This window comes from Pinus tabuliformis, chromosome 1_1 (assembly GCF_031772625.1).
Source record: "Pinus tabuliformis cultivar Carrire ecotype Pingquan chromosome 1_1, CPIR1, whole genome shotgun sequence".
Classification (NCBI taxonomy): Eukaryota; Viridiplantae; Streptophyta; class Pinopsida; order Pinales; family Pinaceae; genus Pinus; species Pinus tabuliformis.
The window spans coordinates 643,685,956-643,704,237 of NC_142297.1; the positions used below are offsets into that span (position 1 = coordinate 643,685,956).

General features: G+C 38.1%; 1 protein-coding gene across 1 annotated transcript; it reads left to right on the forward strand.

The window, feature by feature from the left end:
* Positions 1 to 2,572: 2,572 nt before the first annotated feature.
* LOC149214990 (putative 2' cyclic ADP-D-ribose synthase BdTIR) lies at positions 2,573 to 3,010 on the forward strand. Its single transcript, XM_089389580.1, has one exon. It carries the CDS (start codon positions 2,573 to 2,575, stop codon positions 3,008 to 3,010), a length of 438 nt encoding a protein of 145 aa, XP_089245706.1.
* Positions 3,011 to 18,282: the final 15,272 nt, after the last annotated feature.

The window sequence follows — 18,282 nt, forward strand, 5'->3', positions numbered from 1 at the left end:
TCAACCAGCCACCAGTCGGGCGGCCAGCTGGTGGCTGTTTGATTCCCGGAATCAACCAGCCACCCGCTGGCCGCCCGGATGGTCAGAATCAACCAGCCACCAGCCGCCCTGGCCGGCTTCACCCAGCAACCATCCGCGCAGGCTGCTGGTGGCTGGTTGATTGATTCCCGGAATCAACCAGCTATCAGCCGGCCGGGAATCAACCAGCCACTGGCGGTGCAACCGGCTGGAATCAACCAGCCACCAGCCGTCCGCCCGCCTGGTGCCTGGTTGATTCCCAGAATCAACCGGCGGCTGGTGGCTGGGTGAAGCCGGGCAGGCGGCTGGTGGCTCGTTGATTCTGGGAATCAACCAGCGACCAACCAGGCGGCTAGCTGGTTGCTGGTTGATTCCCGGAATCAGCTGGTGGCTGGTTGATTCCCGGAATCAACCAGTCGGCGGCCCGGCTGGTGGGAATCACCCGGCCACCAGCCGCCCGCCCAGCTGGTGGCTGGTTGATCCTCGGAATCAAAATAAAAAGGAGAGATAGTTAACATTTATCAAAAACCACAATTATTGATTAACTATCTTATAGACATTTGTTCAGATGAAGGAGATTGGGTTGTGGATTTATTTTCTGGTTCAGGTAAGTTTTATTATATGGAATTGAATTTCAATATGTTATTTTTTAATTAATATGTCATTGTACTAATTTAGTTCATTAATTATTTTGTGTTTTATAATTAAGTGCAATGCTACCATGTTGCCTTCAAAAAGGAAGAAATTGCATTGCAATTGAAAAACATCCAGTGCAGTGCAATTTCGTTCAGCAAAGAATTAATGTTCTTCAATTTCTTCCAGATGCAATGGAAGAAATTGAGTTGAATAAAGGGGACTTTAGTGAATCACGTGTGGCAAAAAAGGCAAAGGAACCCCAACCACCATTACATGGAATGTTTGGAAAGACATACATTGGGGGATTTGGAGACATCAAAGACCCATTAGAAGAGGAAAGTGAGCAAAAGGAAACAGAAAATTTTGTGGAAGAAGACAATGATGAAACTCTAGAGGACGAAGAGTTTGGATTACGTGACATTGTTGATTAAATTTAAGTTATGCTTGTAAATCAAGCTTTGCAATGTTTTGACTTTGACATTTTATGAGAAGAATAAATACTCAATTAGGGTTGTTATACGTTCAATATTGTAATATGTGATTTTCGCATTGATTTTTAAGTTAATCATTATTTTTTGAAGAAAAAAGTGATTATTATTATTATTATTTTGACATGAAATTCATAAAAAAAACTATTATTTAACCATTTTTAGTTAAAATTATCGTATAAAAATTGTGATTTTGACATGTCAATTCTAGCAAAAAATTATCAAAACGTGTAGTTTTTTAGTTATATTTATGTTAAAAATGGTTGTTTTTATGTCCATTGTTAAAAAATATTGTTTTTTAGAAGCAATTATTTCATGTGGATTGAAAAATTAATTAAGGATGTATAAATATATAGAATATCGAAAATTCTAAATATCGACCTCCTAATTTAAAAATGAAAAACAATAAAAACCTCACTAAAAAAAGAAGTTAAAATTAAAATAAAAAACAAGAAAATGTGAAGAAAACGACTACTTCAAAAATGATCAAATTTACAAAATAATTAATTACATTTTATACATTAGAAAATTTAAAGCCAAAACAAAGGTCTTTAAAAAAAAGGAGGTGATGCAGAATACTCACTTTTTTAAATCAGCATGAAAATCACTACCATTCTAAAACGATTCTAAAACGTAATGTACATAAAAATAATTAAAGTGCCAAAAACTATGCTCTAAAAAAAACATGTTCGTTCTGCATCACCCCTTTTCAAAATTAGGTCACTTTTTTGCTATCTCTACGAAACGGGTAAAGTATCAGTGCCCGTTTCAAAGTTTACATTGTTAATGGTACCCCGTAAAATATTGAAAAATTGTGGTTGGCTTTGAATGAAAATGTACCCCTTGGACGCATTGAGAAAATTTGGAATGGCACCACCCGGTGATGTAATGAAAAATTGTAGAGGAGAATAAAAGAAATATATATAGAAATTAACGAATCTCTAGACATCTTTATTTGGACCATGGACTTTTGCTTCCATATTGAATTTAGAATACAGTTTATTTGGACCATAGATCGATTTATGTTAGATAACCCTAGGCTTAAAAATTACTTTGCAAATGGAATTAGACTCGGGTCAAATCGGTTAGTGTTTGGTCTTGAAATTCCAAATTCGTTCTCTTTATACCACAACCCAACCAAACCACGTTACGTTAGTCTTAAAGCCCTCATCCCAAACTGCTGAACTTTTCTGGACAATGAAATCATATCCACCATACAAGTTTGGAGCAAGTTGTGTGTGTCCAGCACATCTGTTTGTCATCCTCACAGCTTAATGCCTATTGCTGAACCCTCACCTCAAGTGCTAACAAAAGCGCGTCGATTTCATCTTTGTAAGGCGTATTCTTGCTTGCAGTTTCCTGCGCTAAGTTGCATCGTTGTTATTATTCTGCCTATCAGTCCATCCATTATCTATATTATACCAATAACAATGGCATCTCTAACAACAACAGGTCCCCTTTCCGATTTGGCTGCTTCTTCCTCCTCCACTGCCTCCTGGTGTGCCTCGACTTCTTATTCCGACTACCATGTGTTCATAAACCATCGTGCGCCGGATGTTAAGAACACTTTCGCCAGTCATCTCTACAGACAGCTTCGTGACCATGGATTAAGAGTGTTTCTGGACAAGCCCGAATTGGAGGAGGGTGAGAGTATTTTTTCTCAAATAGACCATGCTATTCGAGTAGCCTCTATCCACATTGCTATATTTTCCAAGAATTATGCACAATCGAGTTGGTGCCTCGATGAACTCGTCCTCATGAAAGAGTCAGGGGCTACCATCCTTCCCGTTTTTCTCAACGTGAAACCTTGTGTGGTCCGGCACACTCGTGAGGACGGAGAGTTCGCTGAAGCACTGCAAAAGCACTGAGAGAAAACAACATTCGACCCTCGAACCTGGGAAAGGAAAAGACGTTACGATTCAGATACTATCAAAAAATGGAGAAACGCTCTTTCTGATGTGGCGGATATAAGCGGCTTTGATCTGAAAGCTTTTAATGGGTGAGCATCTTTTCTTTCTTTTTTCAGAAGAAGAAAAGCTATCCTTTTATTAATAAAAACAGAGTGTAAAAACAAAAGATTGTACATAATTTATGAGATGATTTGTAGATTTTTATCAATTTTCCTATATCTGTTATCTTTTACATAAATGTCTAAATTATTCCTACAATCATTTCTTTTATCACTTATAGAACCAGTATCATTATATCTTTACAAAAAAACATTTGACAAACAACAACAAAAAAATACTATAGCAGAGTTCGCCCAAAAGATCAACTGTCCCATTTCCCCTCCTAAAAATGGTTGAAGTATCCAGCATCGGTCAATACACCCCGTTCATAAGCATCTGACTCGGAGCATCGGTCAATACACCCTGTTCATAAGCTGTTCCTCTTTTTGAGATCCTTTGCGATTCTGATTCTGATTCTGATCAAATGCAATGTGATAAAAAGAGCTTACCAGTTGCCGGATTCTCCTCATCTCCTTGTTTCTTACTTGTCCGCGTTAGTTTTCAATTATGTCGGAATGATATTAGATGCATGATACTCAAACGTTTCTCACTGCTTATTTTTCTCTCAATTACAATTATTCAAGGACGAGGGCGAACTCTTGGATAAAGTGTTGCACAAAGTTTTGAAAACGGTTCCAAGAACACCATTGGATGTTGCTAAATATCCAACTGGTCTGGGTGAAAAGTTGCAAGAGTTTGAAAAAGCAGTGCTTGTTGGGTATTTTTTGGATGGGGAAAATACCAAAAACCAATAAAATAAACACACAGAGACAATGCTCTGTTTTACCTCCACAGGATCTTTTTGTGCACAGAGGAGCAAAAAAAATTTCACTGAGAAACAGAGTATTTTAACACCATGAAAAACATTTCTGAGAATTTACAGAACTGGGTTTACTGCTGTAAATCCCCTTTTACATTCACTGTAGTGAAAAACACATTACTGCTGTAAAAACACTTTCATTATATGCTTATGGATATTACAAAAACTTTCACATAAAACATTACGGGCTCTGTTCTCATTTCACCTTGCGTTTTCACCGTTCCATTAATGGTCAAAACAAAACATTACCAAATATATTTTGTGCACTGCTGTGCATACATCCTCTGGTTCTTCACGCTGCTGCGAACACCAACATTCTTACACCTCCCGTGTGCCATACAAAAATGTCAACGCAACAACCTTGAGCACATTTTACATGGCTCATATATATAAAACTTAATACAAAACATACATATTAAAACATACGACTAACACATAAAAAAACTTCACGTGCCGTATAAAAACATAAATATTCACCTACTCCTATGACAATGCATTAAAAGAAGTATGGTCAACGAAAATTGAAAAACACTCCACGCAATTTGATTTAATGCTGGTCGTATGCAGGTTCAATCGATCAACGGCGGAGACCACGGGAGCTGATCCTACGGTGGACAAAGATATCGGAAGCCCTCACTTGAGTGAACGATAGCTCCCGATATGTCAGAGTTGCTTACGTCAGGCGAGAGCCACGTGCCTGCACCAAAACGCATCGGAGGCCAATATACGGAAACTGCTTTTTGTTGGATGGCGGTGCGATATCCCTTGGCGGTTTTATGGTTTCGTTCGGTGGTTTGGGCTGCGTACGTAGGCAGCGTTGAAATTATGACTTCAACACTCCCCTTTAATTTCAACAGCTGGGCATTCGGTCATACCGAGACACTTCCTCAAAAATTCAAAGCTTTTCTGATCCAGTGGCTTTGTCAATATGTCCGCAACCTGTTCTTGAGTCCTGCAATGTTCCAAGACAATTTCTCCATTGTTCACCAATTCTCTGATGTAGTGAAACCTTGTATCAATGTGTTTCGTTCTCTTATGAAACATTGAATTCTTTGACAATGCAATAGCTGAGCTATTGTCACAAAAAATCACTGTCGCCTTTGCCTGCTCTTGGCCTAAGCTTCTCAACATTCTTCTCATCCACACTGCTTGACATGCTGCTGCTGTAGCTGCCACATATTCAGCCTCTGCTGTAGACAATGCTACAATAGACTGCTTCTTAGAAGCCCATGAGATGGCTCCTGAACCCATATGAAAAACATAACCGGAAGTGCTCTTCCGATCATCTACACTTCCAGCCCAGTCACTGTCAGTGTATCCAACCAAATCTGAATGTTCTGAGACATGATATAGAATTCCAAACATTTTGGTACCTTTGACATACCTCAAAATTCTCTTTGCTGCCTGCCAATGTGCCTCCTTCGGCCTCTCCATGAACCTGGAAATTAAACTAACAGCATACATTAAATCAGGCCTAGTTGCTGTTAAATACATAAGGCTGCCAACAATACTTTTATACAAGCTAGGATCAAAATCCTTGTTGTTGTCCTCTTTGCTGAGCTTTAATCCCATCACTGTGGGAGTGATTGCTGCCTTACATTCTTCCATCTTAAATCTGCTCAAAATTTGATTTCCATATCTTGCTTGAGATATAAAAATTCCTTTTTCATTTTGCTCTACTTCTATGCCTAAGAAGTATCTCAAGAGACCCATATCAGTCATTTCAAATTCATCCTTCATGACTGATTTAAAATTCTCAATAAGATAAATATCATTTCCAGTGAAAATAACATCATCTACATACAAGACAACAATTAAAATTTTACCATCCTTTTCCTTGATGTAGACTGTGGGTTCTCCTTCACATTTGTCGAATTCATTATCCAGTAGATAAGAATCTATCCTGTTGTACCATGCTCTTGGCGCTTGCTTCAGCCCATAAAGAGCTTTCTTCAATTTGCACACTTTGTGCTCTTCACCTTTCTTCTCATATCCGAGAGGCTGTTCCACATAGACCTCTTCCATTAACACTCCATTTAGGAATGCTGATTTCACATCCATTTGGTAGACTTTCCATTTGTTTTGTGCTGCTATGGACAGCACTGCTCTCACTGTTTCCATTCTTGCAACCGGGGCGAAAGTCTCCTCATAATCTCTCCCATACTGCTGCTTGTACCCTTTGACAACCAGCCTTGCTTTATGCCTTTCAATCTTGCCTTCAGCATTGCTCTTGGTTTTGTAGACCCATTTCACACCAATGACTTCTTTTCCTTTTGGTAGCTCAACCAAATCCCATGTTTTGTTTCTCTCTATGGCATTCATCTCCTCATCCATAGCTTCTACCCATTTCCTATCTTTAATTGCATCCTCGAAATGAATAGGGTCATCAACATGACAATACAAGGCAAATAAGGAATTCATTCCTTCATCATAAATGTCACTTAGATTTCTAAATTTCTTACCTCTTTCACTTGGTGTGCAAGTGCTTGAAGATGCACTTGAATTTCCTCCTTGTGGTGTGCTTGGAGAAGCACTCTCATTAATCCTCAATGGTGTTCCTTGCTATCCTTGTGTTGGCGCTGCTGTTTGGGGATGCATTTCAGCCACCTCCTCTTCATCTTCATCATGAGACAAACAGTTCTTGACATTCACTGTTTTCTCTATGCTTCCATCCCAAGCTTCCTCTTCAATGAATTGAACATCCCTGCTGACAAAGAACTTCTTGGTAGATGGAATGTACAGCCTGTAGGCTTTGGATTCATCACTGTATCCAATGAAGATGCATTTCTCCCCTTTGCTGTCCAACTTCCTCCTTAGCTGATCTGGTATGTGTGCATAGGCCACACACCCAAAAACTCTCATGTGGGTAACTCCTTGCTTTCTCCCACTCCATGCCTCTTCTGGCACTTTGTTCATGACTGCTTTTGTAGGACACCTGTTCAATATATAAACTGCACAATGTACAGCTTCAGCCCAATACTCATTTGGCAAATGCTTTGCCTTCAGCATGCTCCTCGCCATATCCATGATGGTCCTGTTCTTCCTTTCAGCAACTCCATTTTGCTGCGGAGTGTACCTTGCTGTAAACTGTTTATGAATTCCATTTTCTCTACAAAATCTTAGGAATTCCTTGGAGATATACTCACCTCCTCTATCAGTTCTCAAAACTTTAATGTGCAGCCCACTTTGGTTTTCAACAAATGCCTTGAAATTTTGGAATTTCTCAAACACTTCACTTTTGTTTTTAAGGAAATATATCCAAGTCTTTCTTGTAAAATCATCAATGAATGTCAAGAAATATAGGCTGCCAGCTAATGATGGAGCTTGCATTGGTCCACACAAATCTGAGTGGATAATCTCTAAGGGTGCCTTTGCCCTTATGCTCTTCCCTGATGGAAAACTTTCTCTGTGTTGTTTTCCCAAAATGCAGCCTTCACATAGGCTGTCCGGTTTCTCTATCAATGGTAATCCCTTTACCATTCCTTTTCTGCTCAATAAGTTTAGACCTCCAAAATTTAGATGCCCGAATCTCAAGTGCCATAACTAGTTCTCATCCTTTGGCATGCTTTGGAAGGCCTCTTGGGTAACTGCTGCCATTTCCTTCTTGTTCTTCAAGTCTGCCCTGATCCGGAGAGGGAACATCCTGTTCCTTGTCATCTTCACTTCAGCAATGCATCTTTCGCTGGGTGGTATATCCATGATGGTGCACACATCGTTTACAAAGTAAACATTGTAACCCTTTTGGATAAGCTGTCCAACACTCAATAGGTTACATCTCATTCCGGGGACATAGTAGACATCTGCTATGGTTTTCCTTTCTCCTTGCTTTGTAAATATTTTTACCTCCCCTTTACCCATAACAGACACTTTACTATCAGTTCCTAGTGTGACCTCTGACTTCAAGTTTTGATTTAAGGCTGAAAAGAGGGCTATATTCCCTGTCATATGGTTGCTGCAACCTGAGTCTAAAAACTAAATGTCTTCACTATGTGTTTTAGCCATGTTACAAGCTAACAGGACATTGTCTTGACTGCTGTTTTCTCTTGTAACATTGGCATTTTGTCTGCTGTTCTTATCATGTTGTTTCTTTCTACAATCACTAGCATAATGTCCATACTTTTTGCAATAATAGCATTGAACATTAGATTTATCATACCTCTGTCCTTGAGCCTGATACTGATCTCTTTGTTGGCTGCTGCCTTGACTTTGGTTCTGATTTGGATTGCTGCCTCTTCCTTGTGCATTTGATGGGCTGTTCCTTCCACCTCTGTTCTGGCTTCTGCCTCTTCTTCTTCTGTTTCCTCTGCCTTGACCTCTTCCTCTTCCAAAGGACAACTGGGTCTTGAAGGCTTGCTCTAGAGATGAGTTTTCATTCCTACTCAACCTCTGCTCATGTGTTATCAGTGATGCATGTAGCTCATCAACTGAATAGTTTGAGAAATCCTTTGTCTCTTCAATGGTGGTGACTATGGCATCAAACCTTGAGGGTAAGACCCTCAATATTTTCTCCACTATTCTTCTATCTTCAATTGTTTCTCCATGAGTTCTCATTTGTGTGATTACACCAATCACATGAGTGAAGAATGATTCAATGTTGTCTGACTCCTTCATGTTTAAATTTTCAAAATCCTTTCTCAGCATTTGCAATTTTGCTGTCTTCACTCTCTCCATGCCTTAATAGACTGTCTTGAGGGTTTGCCATGCTTCATTTGATGTTTTAGCTGCTGCTATCCTTGGAAATACACTCTGGTCTACTGCTAGATGCAACAATAAAATGGCCTTTGCATCCTTCTTCCTATTGTTCTTCAGGAGATCTCTCTCTCCCTGAGTTAATGCATTGAACTCAGTTTCATCTGCTGGTTCTTCAAAACCTTCCTCAACTATTTCCCATAAATCTTGAGAGGCAAACAGGGCTCTCATAGTTATTGACCAGTAGTCATAGTTCTTCCCATTAAACTGTGGGAGCTGGGTATTAAACATACCCATACCAGTGCTTGTGCTAGCCATTCCTTGACTGTGTATTTAAAAACTGACTGTCTCTTCAATACCAAACAAGATAGCTATGAGGAATACCTGAAACCTTCGTTGTCTGAGTCTTCTGTCTGCCTGAGAGGTTTTGCTGCAGCTACAAACTTTCTCCCTTCAGCTTCTTTAACTTCTTTAAAGAGCCTGAGCCTGCTCTGATACCACTGTTGGGTATTTTTTGGATGGGGAAAATACCAAAAACCAATAAAATAAACACACAGAGACAATGCTCTGTTTTACCTCCACAGGATCTTTTTGTGCACAGAGGAGCAAAAAAAATTTCACTGAGAAACAGAGTATTTTAACACCATGAAAAACATTTCTGAGAATTTGCAGAACTGGGTTTACTGCTGTAAATCCCCTTTTACATTCACTGTAGTGAAAAACACATTACTGCTGTAAAAACACTTTCATTATATGCTTATGGATATTACAAAAACTTTCACATAAAACATTACGGGCTCTGTTCTCATTTCACCTTGCGTTTTCACCGTTCCATTAATGGTCAAAACAAAACATTACCAAATATATTTTGTGCACTGCTGTGCATACATCCTCTGGTTCTTCACGCTGCTGCGAACACCAACATTCTTACACCTCCCGTGTGCCATACAAAAATGTCAACGCAACAACCTTGAGCACATTTTACATGGCTCATATATATAAAACTTAATACAAAACATACATATTAAAACATACGACTAACACATAAAAAAATTTCACGTGCCGTATAAAAACATAAATATTCACCTACTCCTATGACAATGCATTAAAAGAAGTATGGTCAACGAAAATTGAAAAACACTCCACGCAATTTGATTTAATGCTGGTCGTATGCAGGTTCAATCGATCAACGGCGGAGACCACGGGAGCTGATCCTATGGTGGACAAAGATATCGGAAGCCCTCACTTGAGTGAACGATAGCTCCCGATATGTCAGAGTTGCTTACGTCAGGCGAGAGCCACGTGCCTGCACCAAAACGCATCGGAGGCCAATATACGGAAACTGCTTTTTGTTGGATGGCGGTGTGATATCCCTTGGCGGTTTTATGGTTTCGTTCGGTGGTTTGGGCTGCGTACGTAGGCAGCGTTGAAATTATGACTTCAACAGTGCTATCGCAGCATGAGGAGGAGCCGGTGAAAACCGAAATTGTTGGCATAGTTGGTGTGGGCGGGGTAGGCAAAACGACACTGGCCAAAGAAATTTTCAACTGCATGGGATCTTGTTACAATAAATCCTCCTTTATATTTGATGTTAGAGAAAAGGCAGCTAGAATGTCTCTAAACTCTGTGCAGAGCCAACTTATAAGGACTTGAAAGGTATGGATATCAAAATTGACAGTACTGCCCAGGGTATAGGGATACTTAAAAGGCATCTCTCATCTTGTCACGCTCTTATCGTTCTAGACGATGTAGATAGTGCCGATCAGCTGGATGTGCTATTGCCAATTAAGCATATCCTTAGTCCCCAAAGCTTGATTTTGGTTACCTCCAGGGACAAGCATGTCCTCAAAAGCTCAGGAATGTTAGGGTCGTCAATTTATAATTTAGGGGGGCTGAATACACGACACTCCAAAGAACTCTTCTGCTCATATGTCTTTTATCACTCACTCCCACCACCAGAATTTGAAGATCTGGTAGATCTGTTTGTAAAGGCATGTGATGGCTTGCCATTATAATTGAAGGTCTTCGGAGCGCTTGTTTGCGGAAGAAATGACAGAAGGTACTGGGAGGAGCTATTGGATCAACTTCACAAGACATTACCTGTGGAAATACAGCAAAGGCTTAGAATCAGTTATGACAAACTCCATGAGGAGGGACAACGATTATTCTTAGATATTGCTTGTTATTTCATAGGAGAAGACAGAGATTTGGCTATAGAATTATGGGGTGTGGTGGAACTTCAAAATCTAGAAGACAAGTGTCTACTGGAGGTGGATCATGGAAATAAGATAAAAATAATAAAAATGCATGATCACATGAGAGATCTAGAAAGAAATATTGCGCAGGACGTATCCATGCCCTTCCGTCTATGGTCTTACACGACAAACACCATTCCATATTCTTGTCTGGATCCCGATGGAGAATTTGAAAGTTTTAGAAATAGCCGGGGGGCAATTGGAGATATTGTGGAAACGTCAATCTCAGGTATGTTTATTGATCTTTCTTAATTTCATTGCAAATTCCATCTGTAAGCGAAAATTTTCAATTATATCTTTTTGATAGCTCAAATCTGAACATTGCAGACGCCTCTGAAGTTGCGTGAGCTAAATATCATCGCTCCTCTTTCAGCCTTGCCCAAGTCCATAGAAAGATTATCATCTGTCGTCCATATTTCCACGGCATCACACTGGAAAGTTTGCATGAAGAATTTTGCTACCATCGCTCGTTGAAATACCTGGAGTTAAAAGGGTGTGAGAAAATGATGTCGCTGCCTGATTCCTTCGGAAAGCTTACAACTCTCGAGCACATCGATTTGACAAGTGCTTCCAGCTTGCAAAAGCTTCCGGATAGTTTTGGGTATTTAAGTCGACTCAAACATCTATCGTTCCGCAATTGCTCCAATTTGACCATTTCCAATAGAGCACTTGGAAACATTACCACTTTGGAATTCTTGAATCTTTCATCATGTAAGAAGTGAAAGAATTGCCATCCCAAGTTGCACGACAACGACACTTGGGAGAATTATTACTGGAGGGAACAGACTTAAAAGAATTGCCCGGAGGTATGGGCGAACTCTGCAACTTAGAGTTATGACATTAGGAGATTTGTTCACAGAGAATTTGTTGGAAGAGCTGCCACCTTGCCTCGGTTATCTTAAGAGCTTGAATGATTTGTCAGTCACCGGTTCACACGGAAACTGACACGCCTGCCAGAATCATTTGGACCGTCGAGTCCGTTGAAAAAGTTGAAATTATGGAAATGTGGGATAGAATACTTACCACAAGATTTCGCTATGATGAAGTCTCTGGAGATTTTAAGTGTAGATAAATGTCCGTTGCTGGAACTTCCATTCAGAAGGGTTGAAGGAGAAACAGGGGAAAGACAGTTGGATAAATTGTCATCCACCGATGACGATGACAATTGCATGTTTGGTCTTCGGGAGCTATGGATGTCAGGGACAAAAATATTGGAGGCAGGCTTTCCTGTGGGCATTTGCCCTAATCTTCAAACTCTGACTTTACAGTCTTGTGCAGAATTGAGGCAAATAAGCTGTTTTACTGGTTTGGGAAAGCTTGAGTTTCTCGAAATGATCCAATGTGATAAAGTGAAAGACCTGCCGAGTTTTGAACCCTTGGTATCTTTAAAGCAGTTGCGGGTTGTAGGCTGTGACAAGATAAAGAGCATAGAAGGTCTGGGGAAGCTCACAAAGCTCAGAGAACTACGTGTTCGTAAATGTCATGAGATACAAGAGCTTTTTGGTGTGGAACACATAATGTCATTGAAGAAGCTGTATATTGCAGGGTGTCCCAAATTAAAGTGGGTTAATGGAGTGTTGGAGCAGTTGCAGCTACGACTCAAGCAAGGATTTAATGTTGAAAACAAAGATGGCAAAGATAACTAATTTAACAATAATTTATTGGTAGGGGATTTCCCTGAAACATTTTTACATGGAATCCATTTGAAAGAACCAACTTTTAATTGCCAAGTCCAATACTGATTATATTTCATGCAGATTGTTATGGATTGTATTGTAATATTATTTTTATATAATTTGTTATAATTTATCAAATATCTTTATTAATTATATTTATAAATATGATTAATTGTATTTAAAGATATTTTTACTTATGGGGTCTGGCAAATGTTGTTATGATATGTAATTATTATAGAAAGGTAGTTTCACTTTGGACAATCTCTTTGCTTATAAAAGACAGTATATAATATCATTAAAATCTTGAAAAGTTGAGTATAACATTCTATAATCATTTGATATTTCTGCAGACCTCTGTCACTGTGAATTGACCAGATTATATCTTTATTTGCAGGACAGTGCAATAGGAAAGGACCGCTAGACTCTTAAGAGATGAGGAACTACTGAAGAGTAAACCGGCCAGTTTATATGAACAGTAATAATTATTTTATTCCCTTAAATAATTCGATTCATCTCTGTATGAGTGTTCAATTTTGTATGAAAGAATAGATTTCCTGTTTAAGAAGAGATTGTTGGCCTTTGTATTATCACTCAAATCTTATTTGAATGTGTAAAAAGGAACCAAAACATAAAATAGTTAAGAACACTTCTTTCTGAATGTGAAATAGTATTTGGATGGTTTTTATTTTCCTTAATATCAATTAATCTGAACATTATATTTTAATCCTTTTAAGAAGCAGGTTGAATTTATAGTCAAAACGGCCAATGGCAGAGATTGAAGGTTACACTCTGAGTGCATATTCAATGCACTGCAAAAATGGTAGTTGGCTTTGTGCTGTGGCAGGGTTGGGCAATTTCAAAACAGAAGAAAAGTATATTGTGAGCTGCACTGCAAAAATGGTAAATCTTACTAAAAACAATTCTATTGATTTTGGGTTGTAATAAAGTTAGAATTTCAAAACAGACTCATTAGTCAAATGACTAATTTAATAGTTTTCGCAATTTAAATCTTTACACTTTGGAAAAAAATCCCGTGGGCTGTCGTACCTCTACAGGTATTCAGAAAACAAAAAAGAAATTAACATATCACTAAAATAATAGTGGTATTCAACAACATCTGATGGTATCACTGCTGACGCGCACCAGAAGACACGACGAAAATTTCGATGACAGTGTAGATTGGTCATGTGTGGAAGGAAATGGCGTTCAATATCACATCACAGATGTAGCATAATGTTAAATAAGTGGAGGTTTGACAGTGTAGATTGGTCACGTGCTATAGAAAATGTGGTTTCATATCACTTTCAAGGTTGGTGGTGTTAGGTTAAATAGTATTAATTTTTGTAGTTTTTTATTAATTATAGGATTTAAAATTGTTTAGTTAAAATTTAGTAAGATAATTTTTAGTTAAATTATAATTTTTTGTTATTTAAAATGAGTTTTTTTTTATGGTATATAAATTTAAATTTTAAAATGTTTTGGATATGGAAAGCTGACTTAAATTCTTATTAAATATGGACAAATTATATTAATATAATAATTAAAAAAAACTTATATTCTAAAACAACATATGATTAATTCTCCAATGGGGTGAGAACCTCGAAGCACAAGGCAATTGAGTCCAATGAATGACAACAAATGGCTTGCCGGCAGAGGATTGGCCTCTCGATCCCTTCATCTCAACCGATGCAACGGGAGGTGTACTGGAAGAGTTTATTGCAATCTTGCGAGACTTCGTTTCGTCTCAGAGAACGAGGGTGGTGTAAGGTTAACGAGCGGGATGGCGAGGAAGGTTGGAATTTGCATTTGTGTCTTGGTTTGGTGTTGGGATCCTGGGTGGTATCATGCGCGTATGCATAAGCGATGACAGAGGACCTCCAGTGCCGGAGGGTGGTATTCGATATTCCTCTTTGACTTTGGTATGGTGAATTCAGTAGAGTTTTTTTCCCAACATATCTCGGGCTTTACTGTGCTTGCATTGTGTGGACGTTGGTAAACGAGGGAAATTGTTATTTTGGTTTTCTATGGTTTTTAACATGTTTGAGTGGTTGGGTTGAGAGAGGAGCCCGAAGGTGGTATCGCAGGAGGTATAGTTGAGAGTGGCAGTGTCTCTGGGTGGAATTCCCCATTTCTGAAGCCTGGCCTGGAATTTGGCGGGACTGGTGGTTTGGTGGGCAGTGGTGACACTAGAGTCATCCTCGTGGAATACACAGGGTCGTCAACATCCTGGTGTGGTCTGTGTGGAGCTTCTTGGGTAGCGTCGGCCTAGGGCGTGTTCTCCCCGGCTTTTCCTTCTCCTGCTACTCAACCTCGTGTCAGGGTTCCCATCAGGTGGCAAGGCAATGGCTGGGGTGCAGTGGGTGGCCTTCTAAGGAATTTTAAGAGCGTTGGGAGTCCTGGCTCTCGGGGGTGGTGGTCGAGGCAAAGTCCAGTAGGCTGAAATTTGAAATTTGTTGGTGTTGGCCCTCCTGACTTGAGCCACATGAAATAATCCACATGACATGGGCACTCCTCCCTTTCGGCCATGCCAAGCTCTGTGGGCTCAGATGAATTGGCAATAGCGTCGGCTGGTGCACGCCGCGGTGGCAAGACAGTTGGTCTCTCTTGATGTGCTGACGTGGAATTGCGTAGTGGTTGTGGTGGAGGTAAGCAGGGCTCTAGTGGTCTTGGTGGTGTGCGGGCACAACAAACTCAGCGTCAGGGTGGCAGACGAGGAGGAGGAATAACTAACTGGGGATATGGGCGGCGTGCAGCTCCCGACCTGCAGGAACGTCAACACCATTGTTTGGAAAATTGTCAGGAAATCATTCAAACTCTAATGGATCAGGTGGACACAGTAGAACGGGTTGGTTGAGAGGAGCATGCTGAGTTGATGGCCACGTTGGATAGGGTGCACTACTTTCAGTGCCAGGTTAGGGAGCAAGTGGTGGTGGTCTAGCGAGGCAAAAACCACCTTGCAGAAAAAGTGGAAAAGTTGGAGACTTGGTTGGTGCACTTTGAAGGGCACGTCTAGTGTAACTTCCATCCCCCACCTCCTCCAAGAACAACCCCGGACAACCCAACTTCCATTACGTCAAATGATTAATATGCTTTTAGGTGTTTTTTATGTATAGTCTATTTTTTGGTCCCTCTGGCCTTCTCGTTTGTGCATGTTGTCCTTAGCCTTCTTTCTGTATTTTTGTCACTTGTTGCAAACATTGGTCAACAAACCCAATCTAAGTGAGACCACCTGCTTTTTGCTCTGTTGGTTGTACATCTTTTTTTCAATATGAATAGAATATTGATTTATAAAAAAACAACATATGATTAAAAAAAACTATTGTTTAATTTTATTATATTTTGAATTTTATTTTAAATTTAAAAAAAATAGTTGAAAATTATAATTTCTAACCAAAATTAATTTTGACATAGAATTTTATTTTTATATATTTAAAAAGTTTTATTTTATTTTTATATATTTTAAAAGTTTTAATTTATTTTAAGATAATTCAATGAAAAAAAATGTTGAAAAAAACATAGACACATTAAAAAAAATTAATGTAACTTTATTTTTCTAATCCATTCAAATTTTAATCATTAATAATTTTTCCACACCCTTTAAATTTGAAGATGAAAAGAGCACCCACTGTTTGAATTTGAAGATGAAAAGAGCACCCACTCTTTGAATTTGAAAATGAAAAGAGCAAAGCTGCATTTTTAATTATTGAATTTTTTAATTTAATAATAAATTAAATTTTTTATTTTTTAAATAAAAAATAAATTCAAAACTCGAATGACATAATTATATTAATTTTACAATAAGTTATTAAAAAAATAATTTTTATACAAGCACAACCATATCATATAAATTTTAAAAACATAATTGCATGTAGTAATTTTGAATATCTTATCAGATACTATCACAACATAAGTTTTTTCTCCCTTATTTATTGAGTAATTTTGGAATATCTTATCACATAGTACCATAACATAAGTTTTCTCTGCCTCACCCATTGAGTAATATTCTAAAAAGTGGTGGGTGAATTTATTTCTTATGTTAGGGAAAACATGTTTGTTATCAATAAATGTACCATTGAGTAAGTTTCCTCTACATTAGTCATAGTCATTGAGTAAGTTTCTAATAAGTGGTGGGTGGATTTGTTCTCTATGTGACTAAAACATGTGTGTATCATTAAATCTTGAATTCTTATTCCTAAACCTCTTAAATCATGTGTTAAAGTAAATGTTTCAAATTCATCTTAAAAAGGTGTATGCTTCATTAGAATGCCCACTAATTTAATTTTTATCATTCTTTTATTTCAATTTATAGAATTGTCTCATTATTCAATTATACGAATACCATGGTCATGTTTAACAACAACGCCTCCTTCACTTTATTCCCACTATATTTTATTCATAAATCATTATGTTAAAAATAACTTCACTAGTGATTTGTGCAAATGCCTTCTTGCCCATGGATTGGTAGTCTTTCTCGACAAGTTAAATCTGGAAGGACATAACATTTCTTCTTAAATATAAAACACTATTCATGTAGCCTCTATACACAATCTAAGAGGGCGGTATTCAAGCAACCTCTATCCACATTGCCATTTTTCTATGAATTATGCACAATTTGGTATGGAAAAATTAGGGGCCACAATTCTTCCTAAATTGTATAGCCTTCTATAGCCCACCATATTATTAAAGATGTAGAATATGTTGGAGCTTTAGATAGGGATTCAAGAAAAGAAACTGGTGAAGGGAAATGTCAATATAACTTTGATGCTCTTCATAATTGGAAAACTTTCTTTCTAATATAACATATATAAGAAGGGTCACATTCAAATCCTTGAATGGGTGAGGATCTTCTACTTTCTCCCTGATTCCATGTTAGTTTTCAATTGGTTGGATTGATATAATATGCATGATACTTATGTTGATGTTTCTCATTGCAAAAGTGGTGACTTAGTAAAGCACAAAGATTTGCTAAAAACTTTCGAGAATTTAATTCATTCAATCTACCTCCATATTCAACAAATCTTAATATGGTTGTTTGTGACAACATGTAGCTTTCTCTTGAAGTGCTTTATTGGATGAGATAATCTCTTGATTCAAGGTATTGATATTCCATATTAATGATTTCCTTTACTATAAAGGTTTAGAAACTAATTAGTCATAGTTATACATATTACTCATCGATTTTTCTAGTGGGATTGATTACTAAAGATTACTTTTGCCCAACTTGAGGCATAAGGTTATCCACCTAGATTGCTATACTAGAGCTTGCGTGTAGTGTTTGAAATGCGCAAGTTGAGTCTAAGGCCTTGTTTGCATATGGTTTCATAAACATCCCAAATGGGGTGTCATTGTTACATGTCCAAGAATCCATTCTTTGGATTTTCTAACATTCATAAAATTGATGATTGTATTCCATTTTGGTTTGATTTTATTATTACAACTCTATAAATTGTACCCTATCTAAGAATTTTTCTAAAAATAAAATTACTTCATAATTTATGTGCTCACTCTCAACTTTGTCTTCTTTGAAATTATCATTCAAGTTAATTTTACTTGCATTGTGTATTAATTTTAGGTAATCATTTACTCTACATAATAAAATAAACAAGTGTAATATGCAATGTTGTTGCTTACTGTTGATTTTTCAGGACAATTGATACAAGTACTTTCTTTTTGAACTATGGTAATCACTTG

Excerpts from the sequence above, each read along its gene's own strand:
- LOC149214990 (XM_089389580.1), top strand. The coding sequence starts at position 2,573 with ATGGCATCTCTAACAACAACAGGTCCCCTTTCCGATTTGGCTGCTTCT.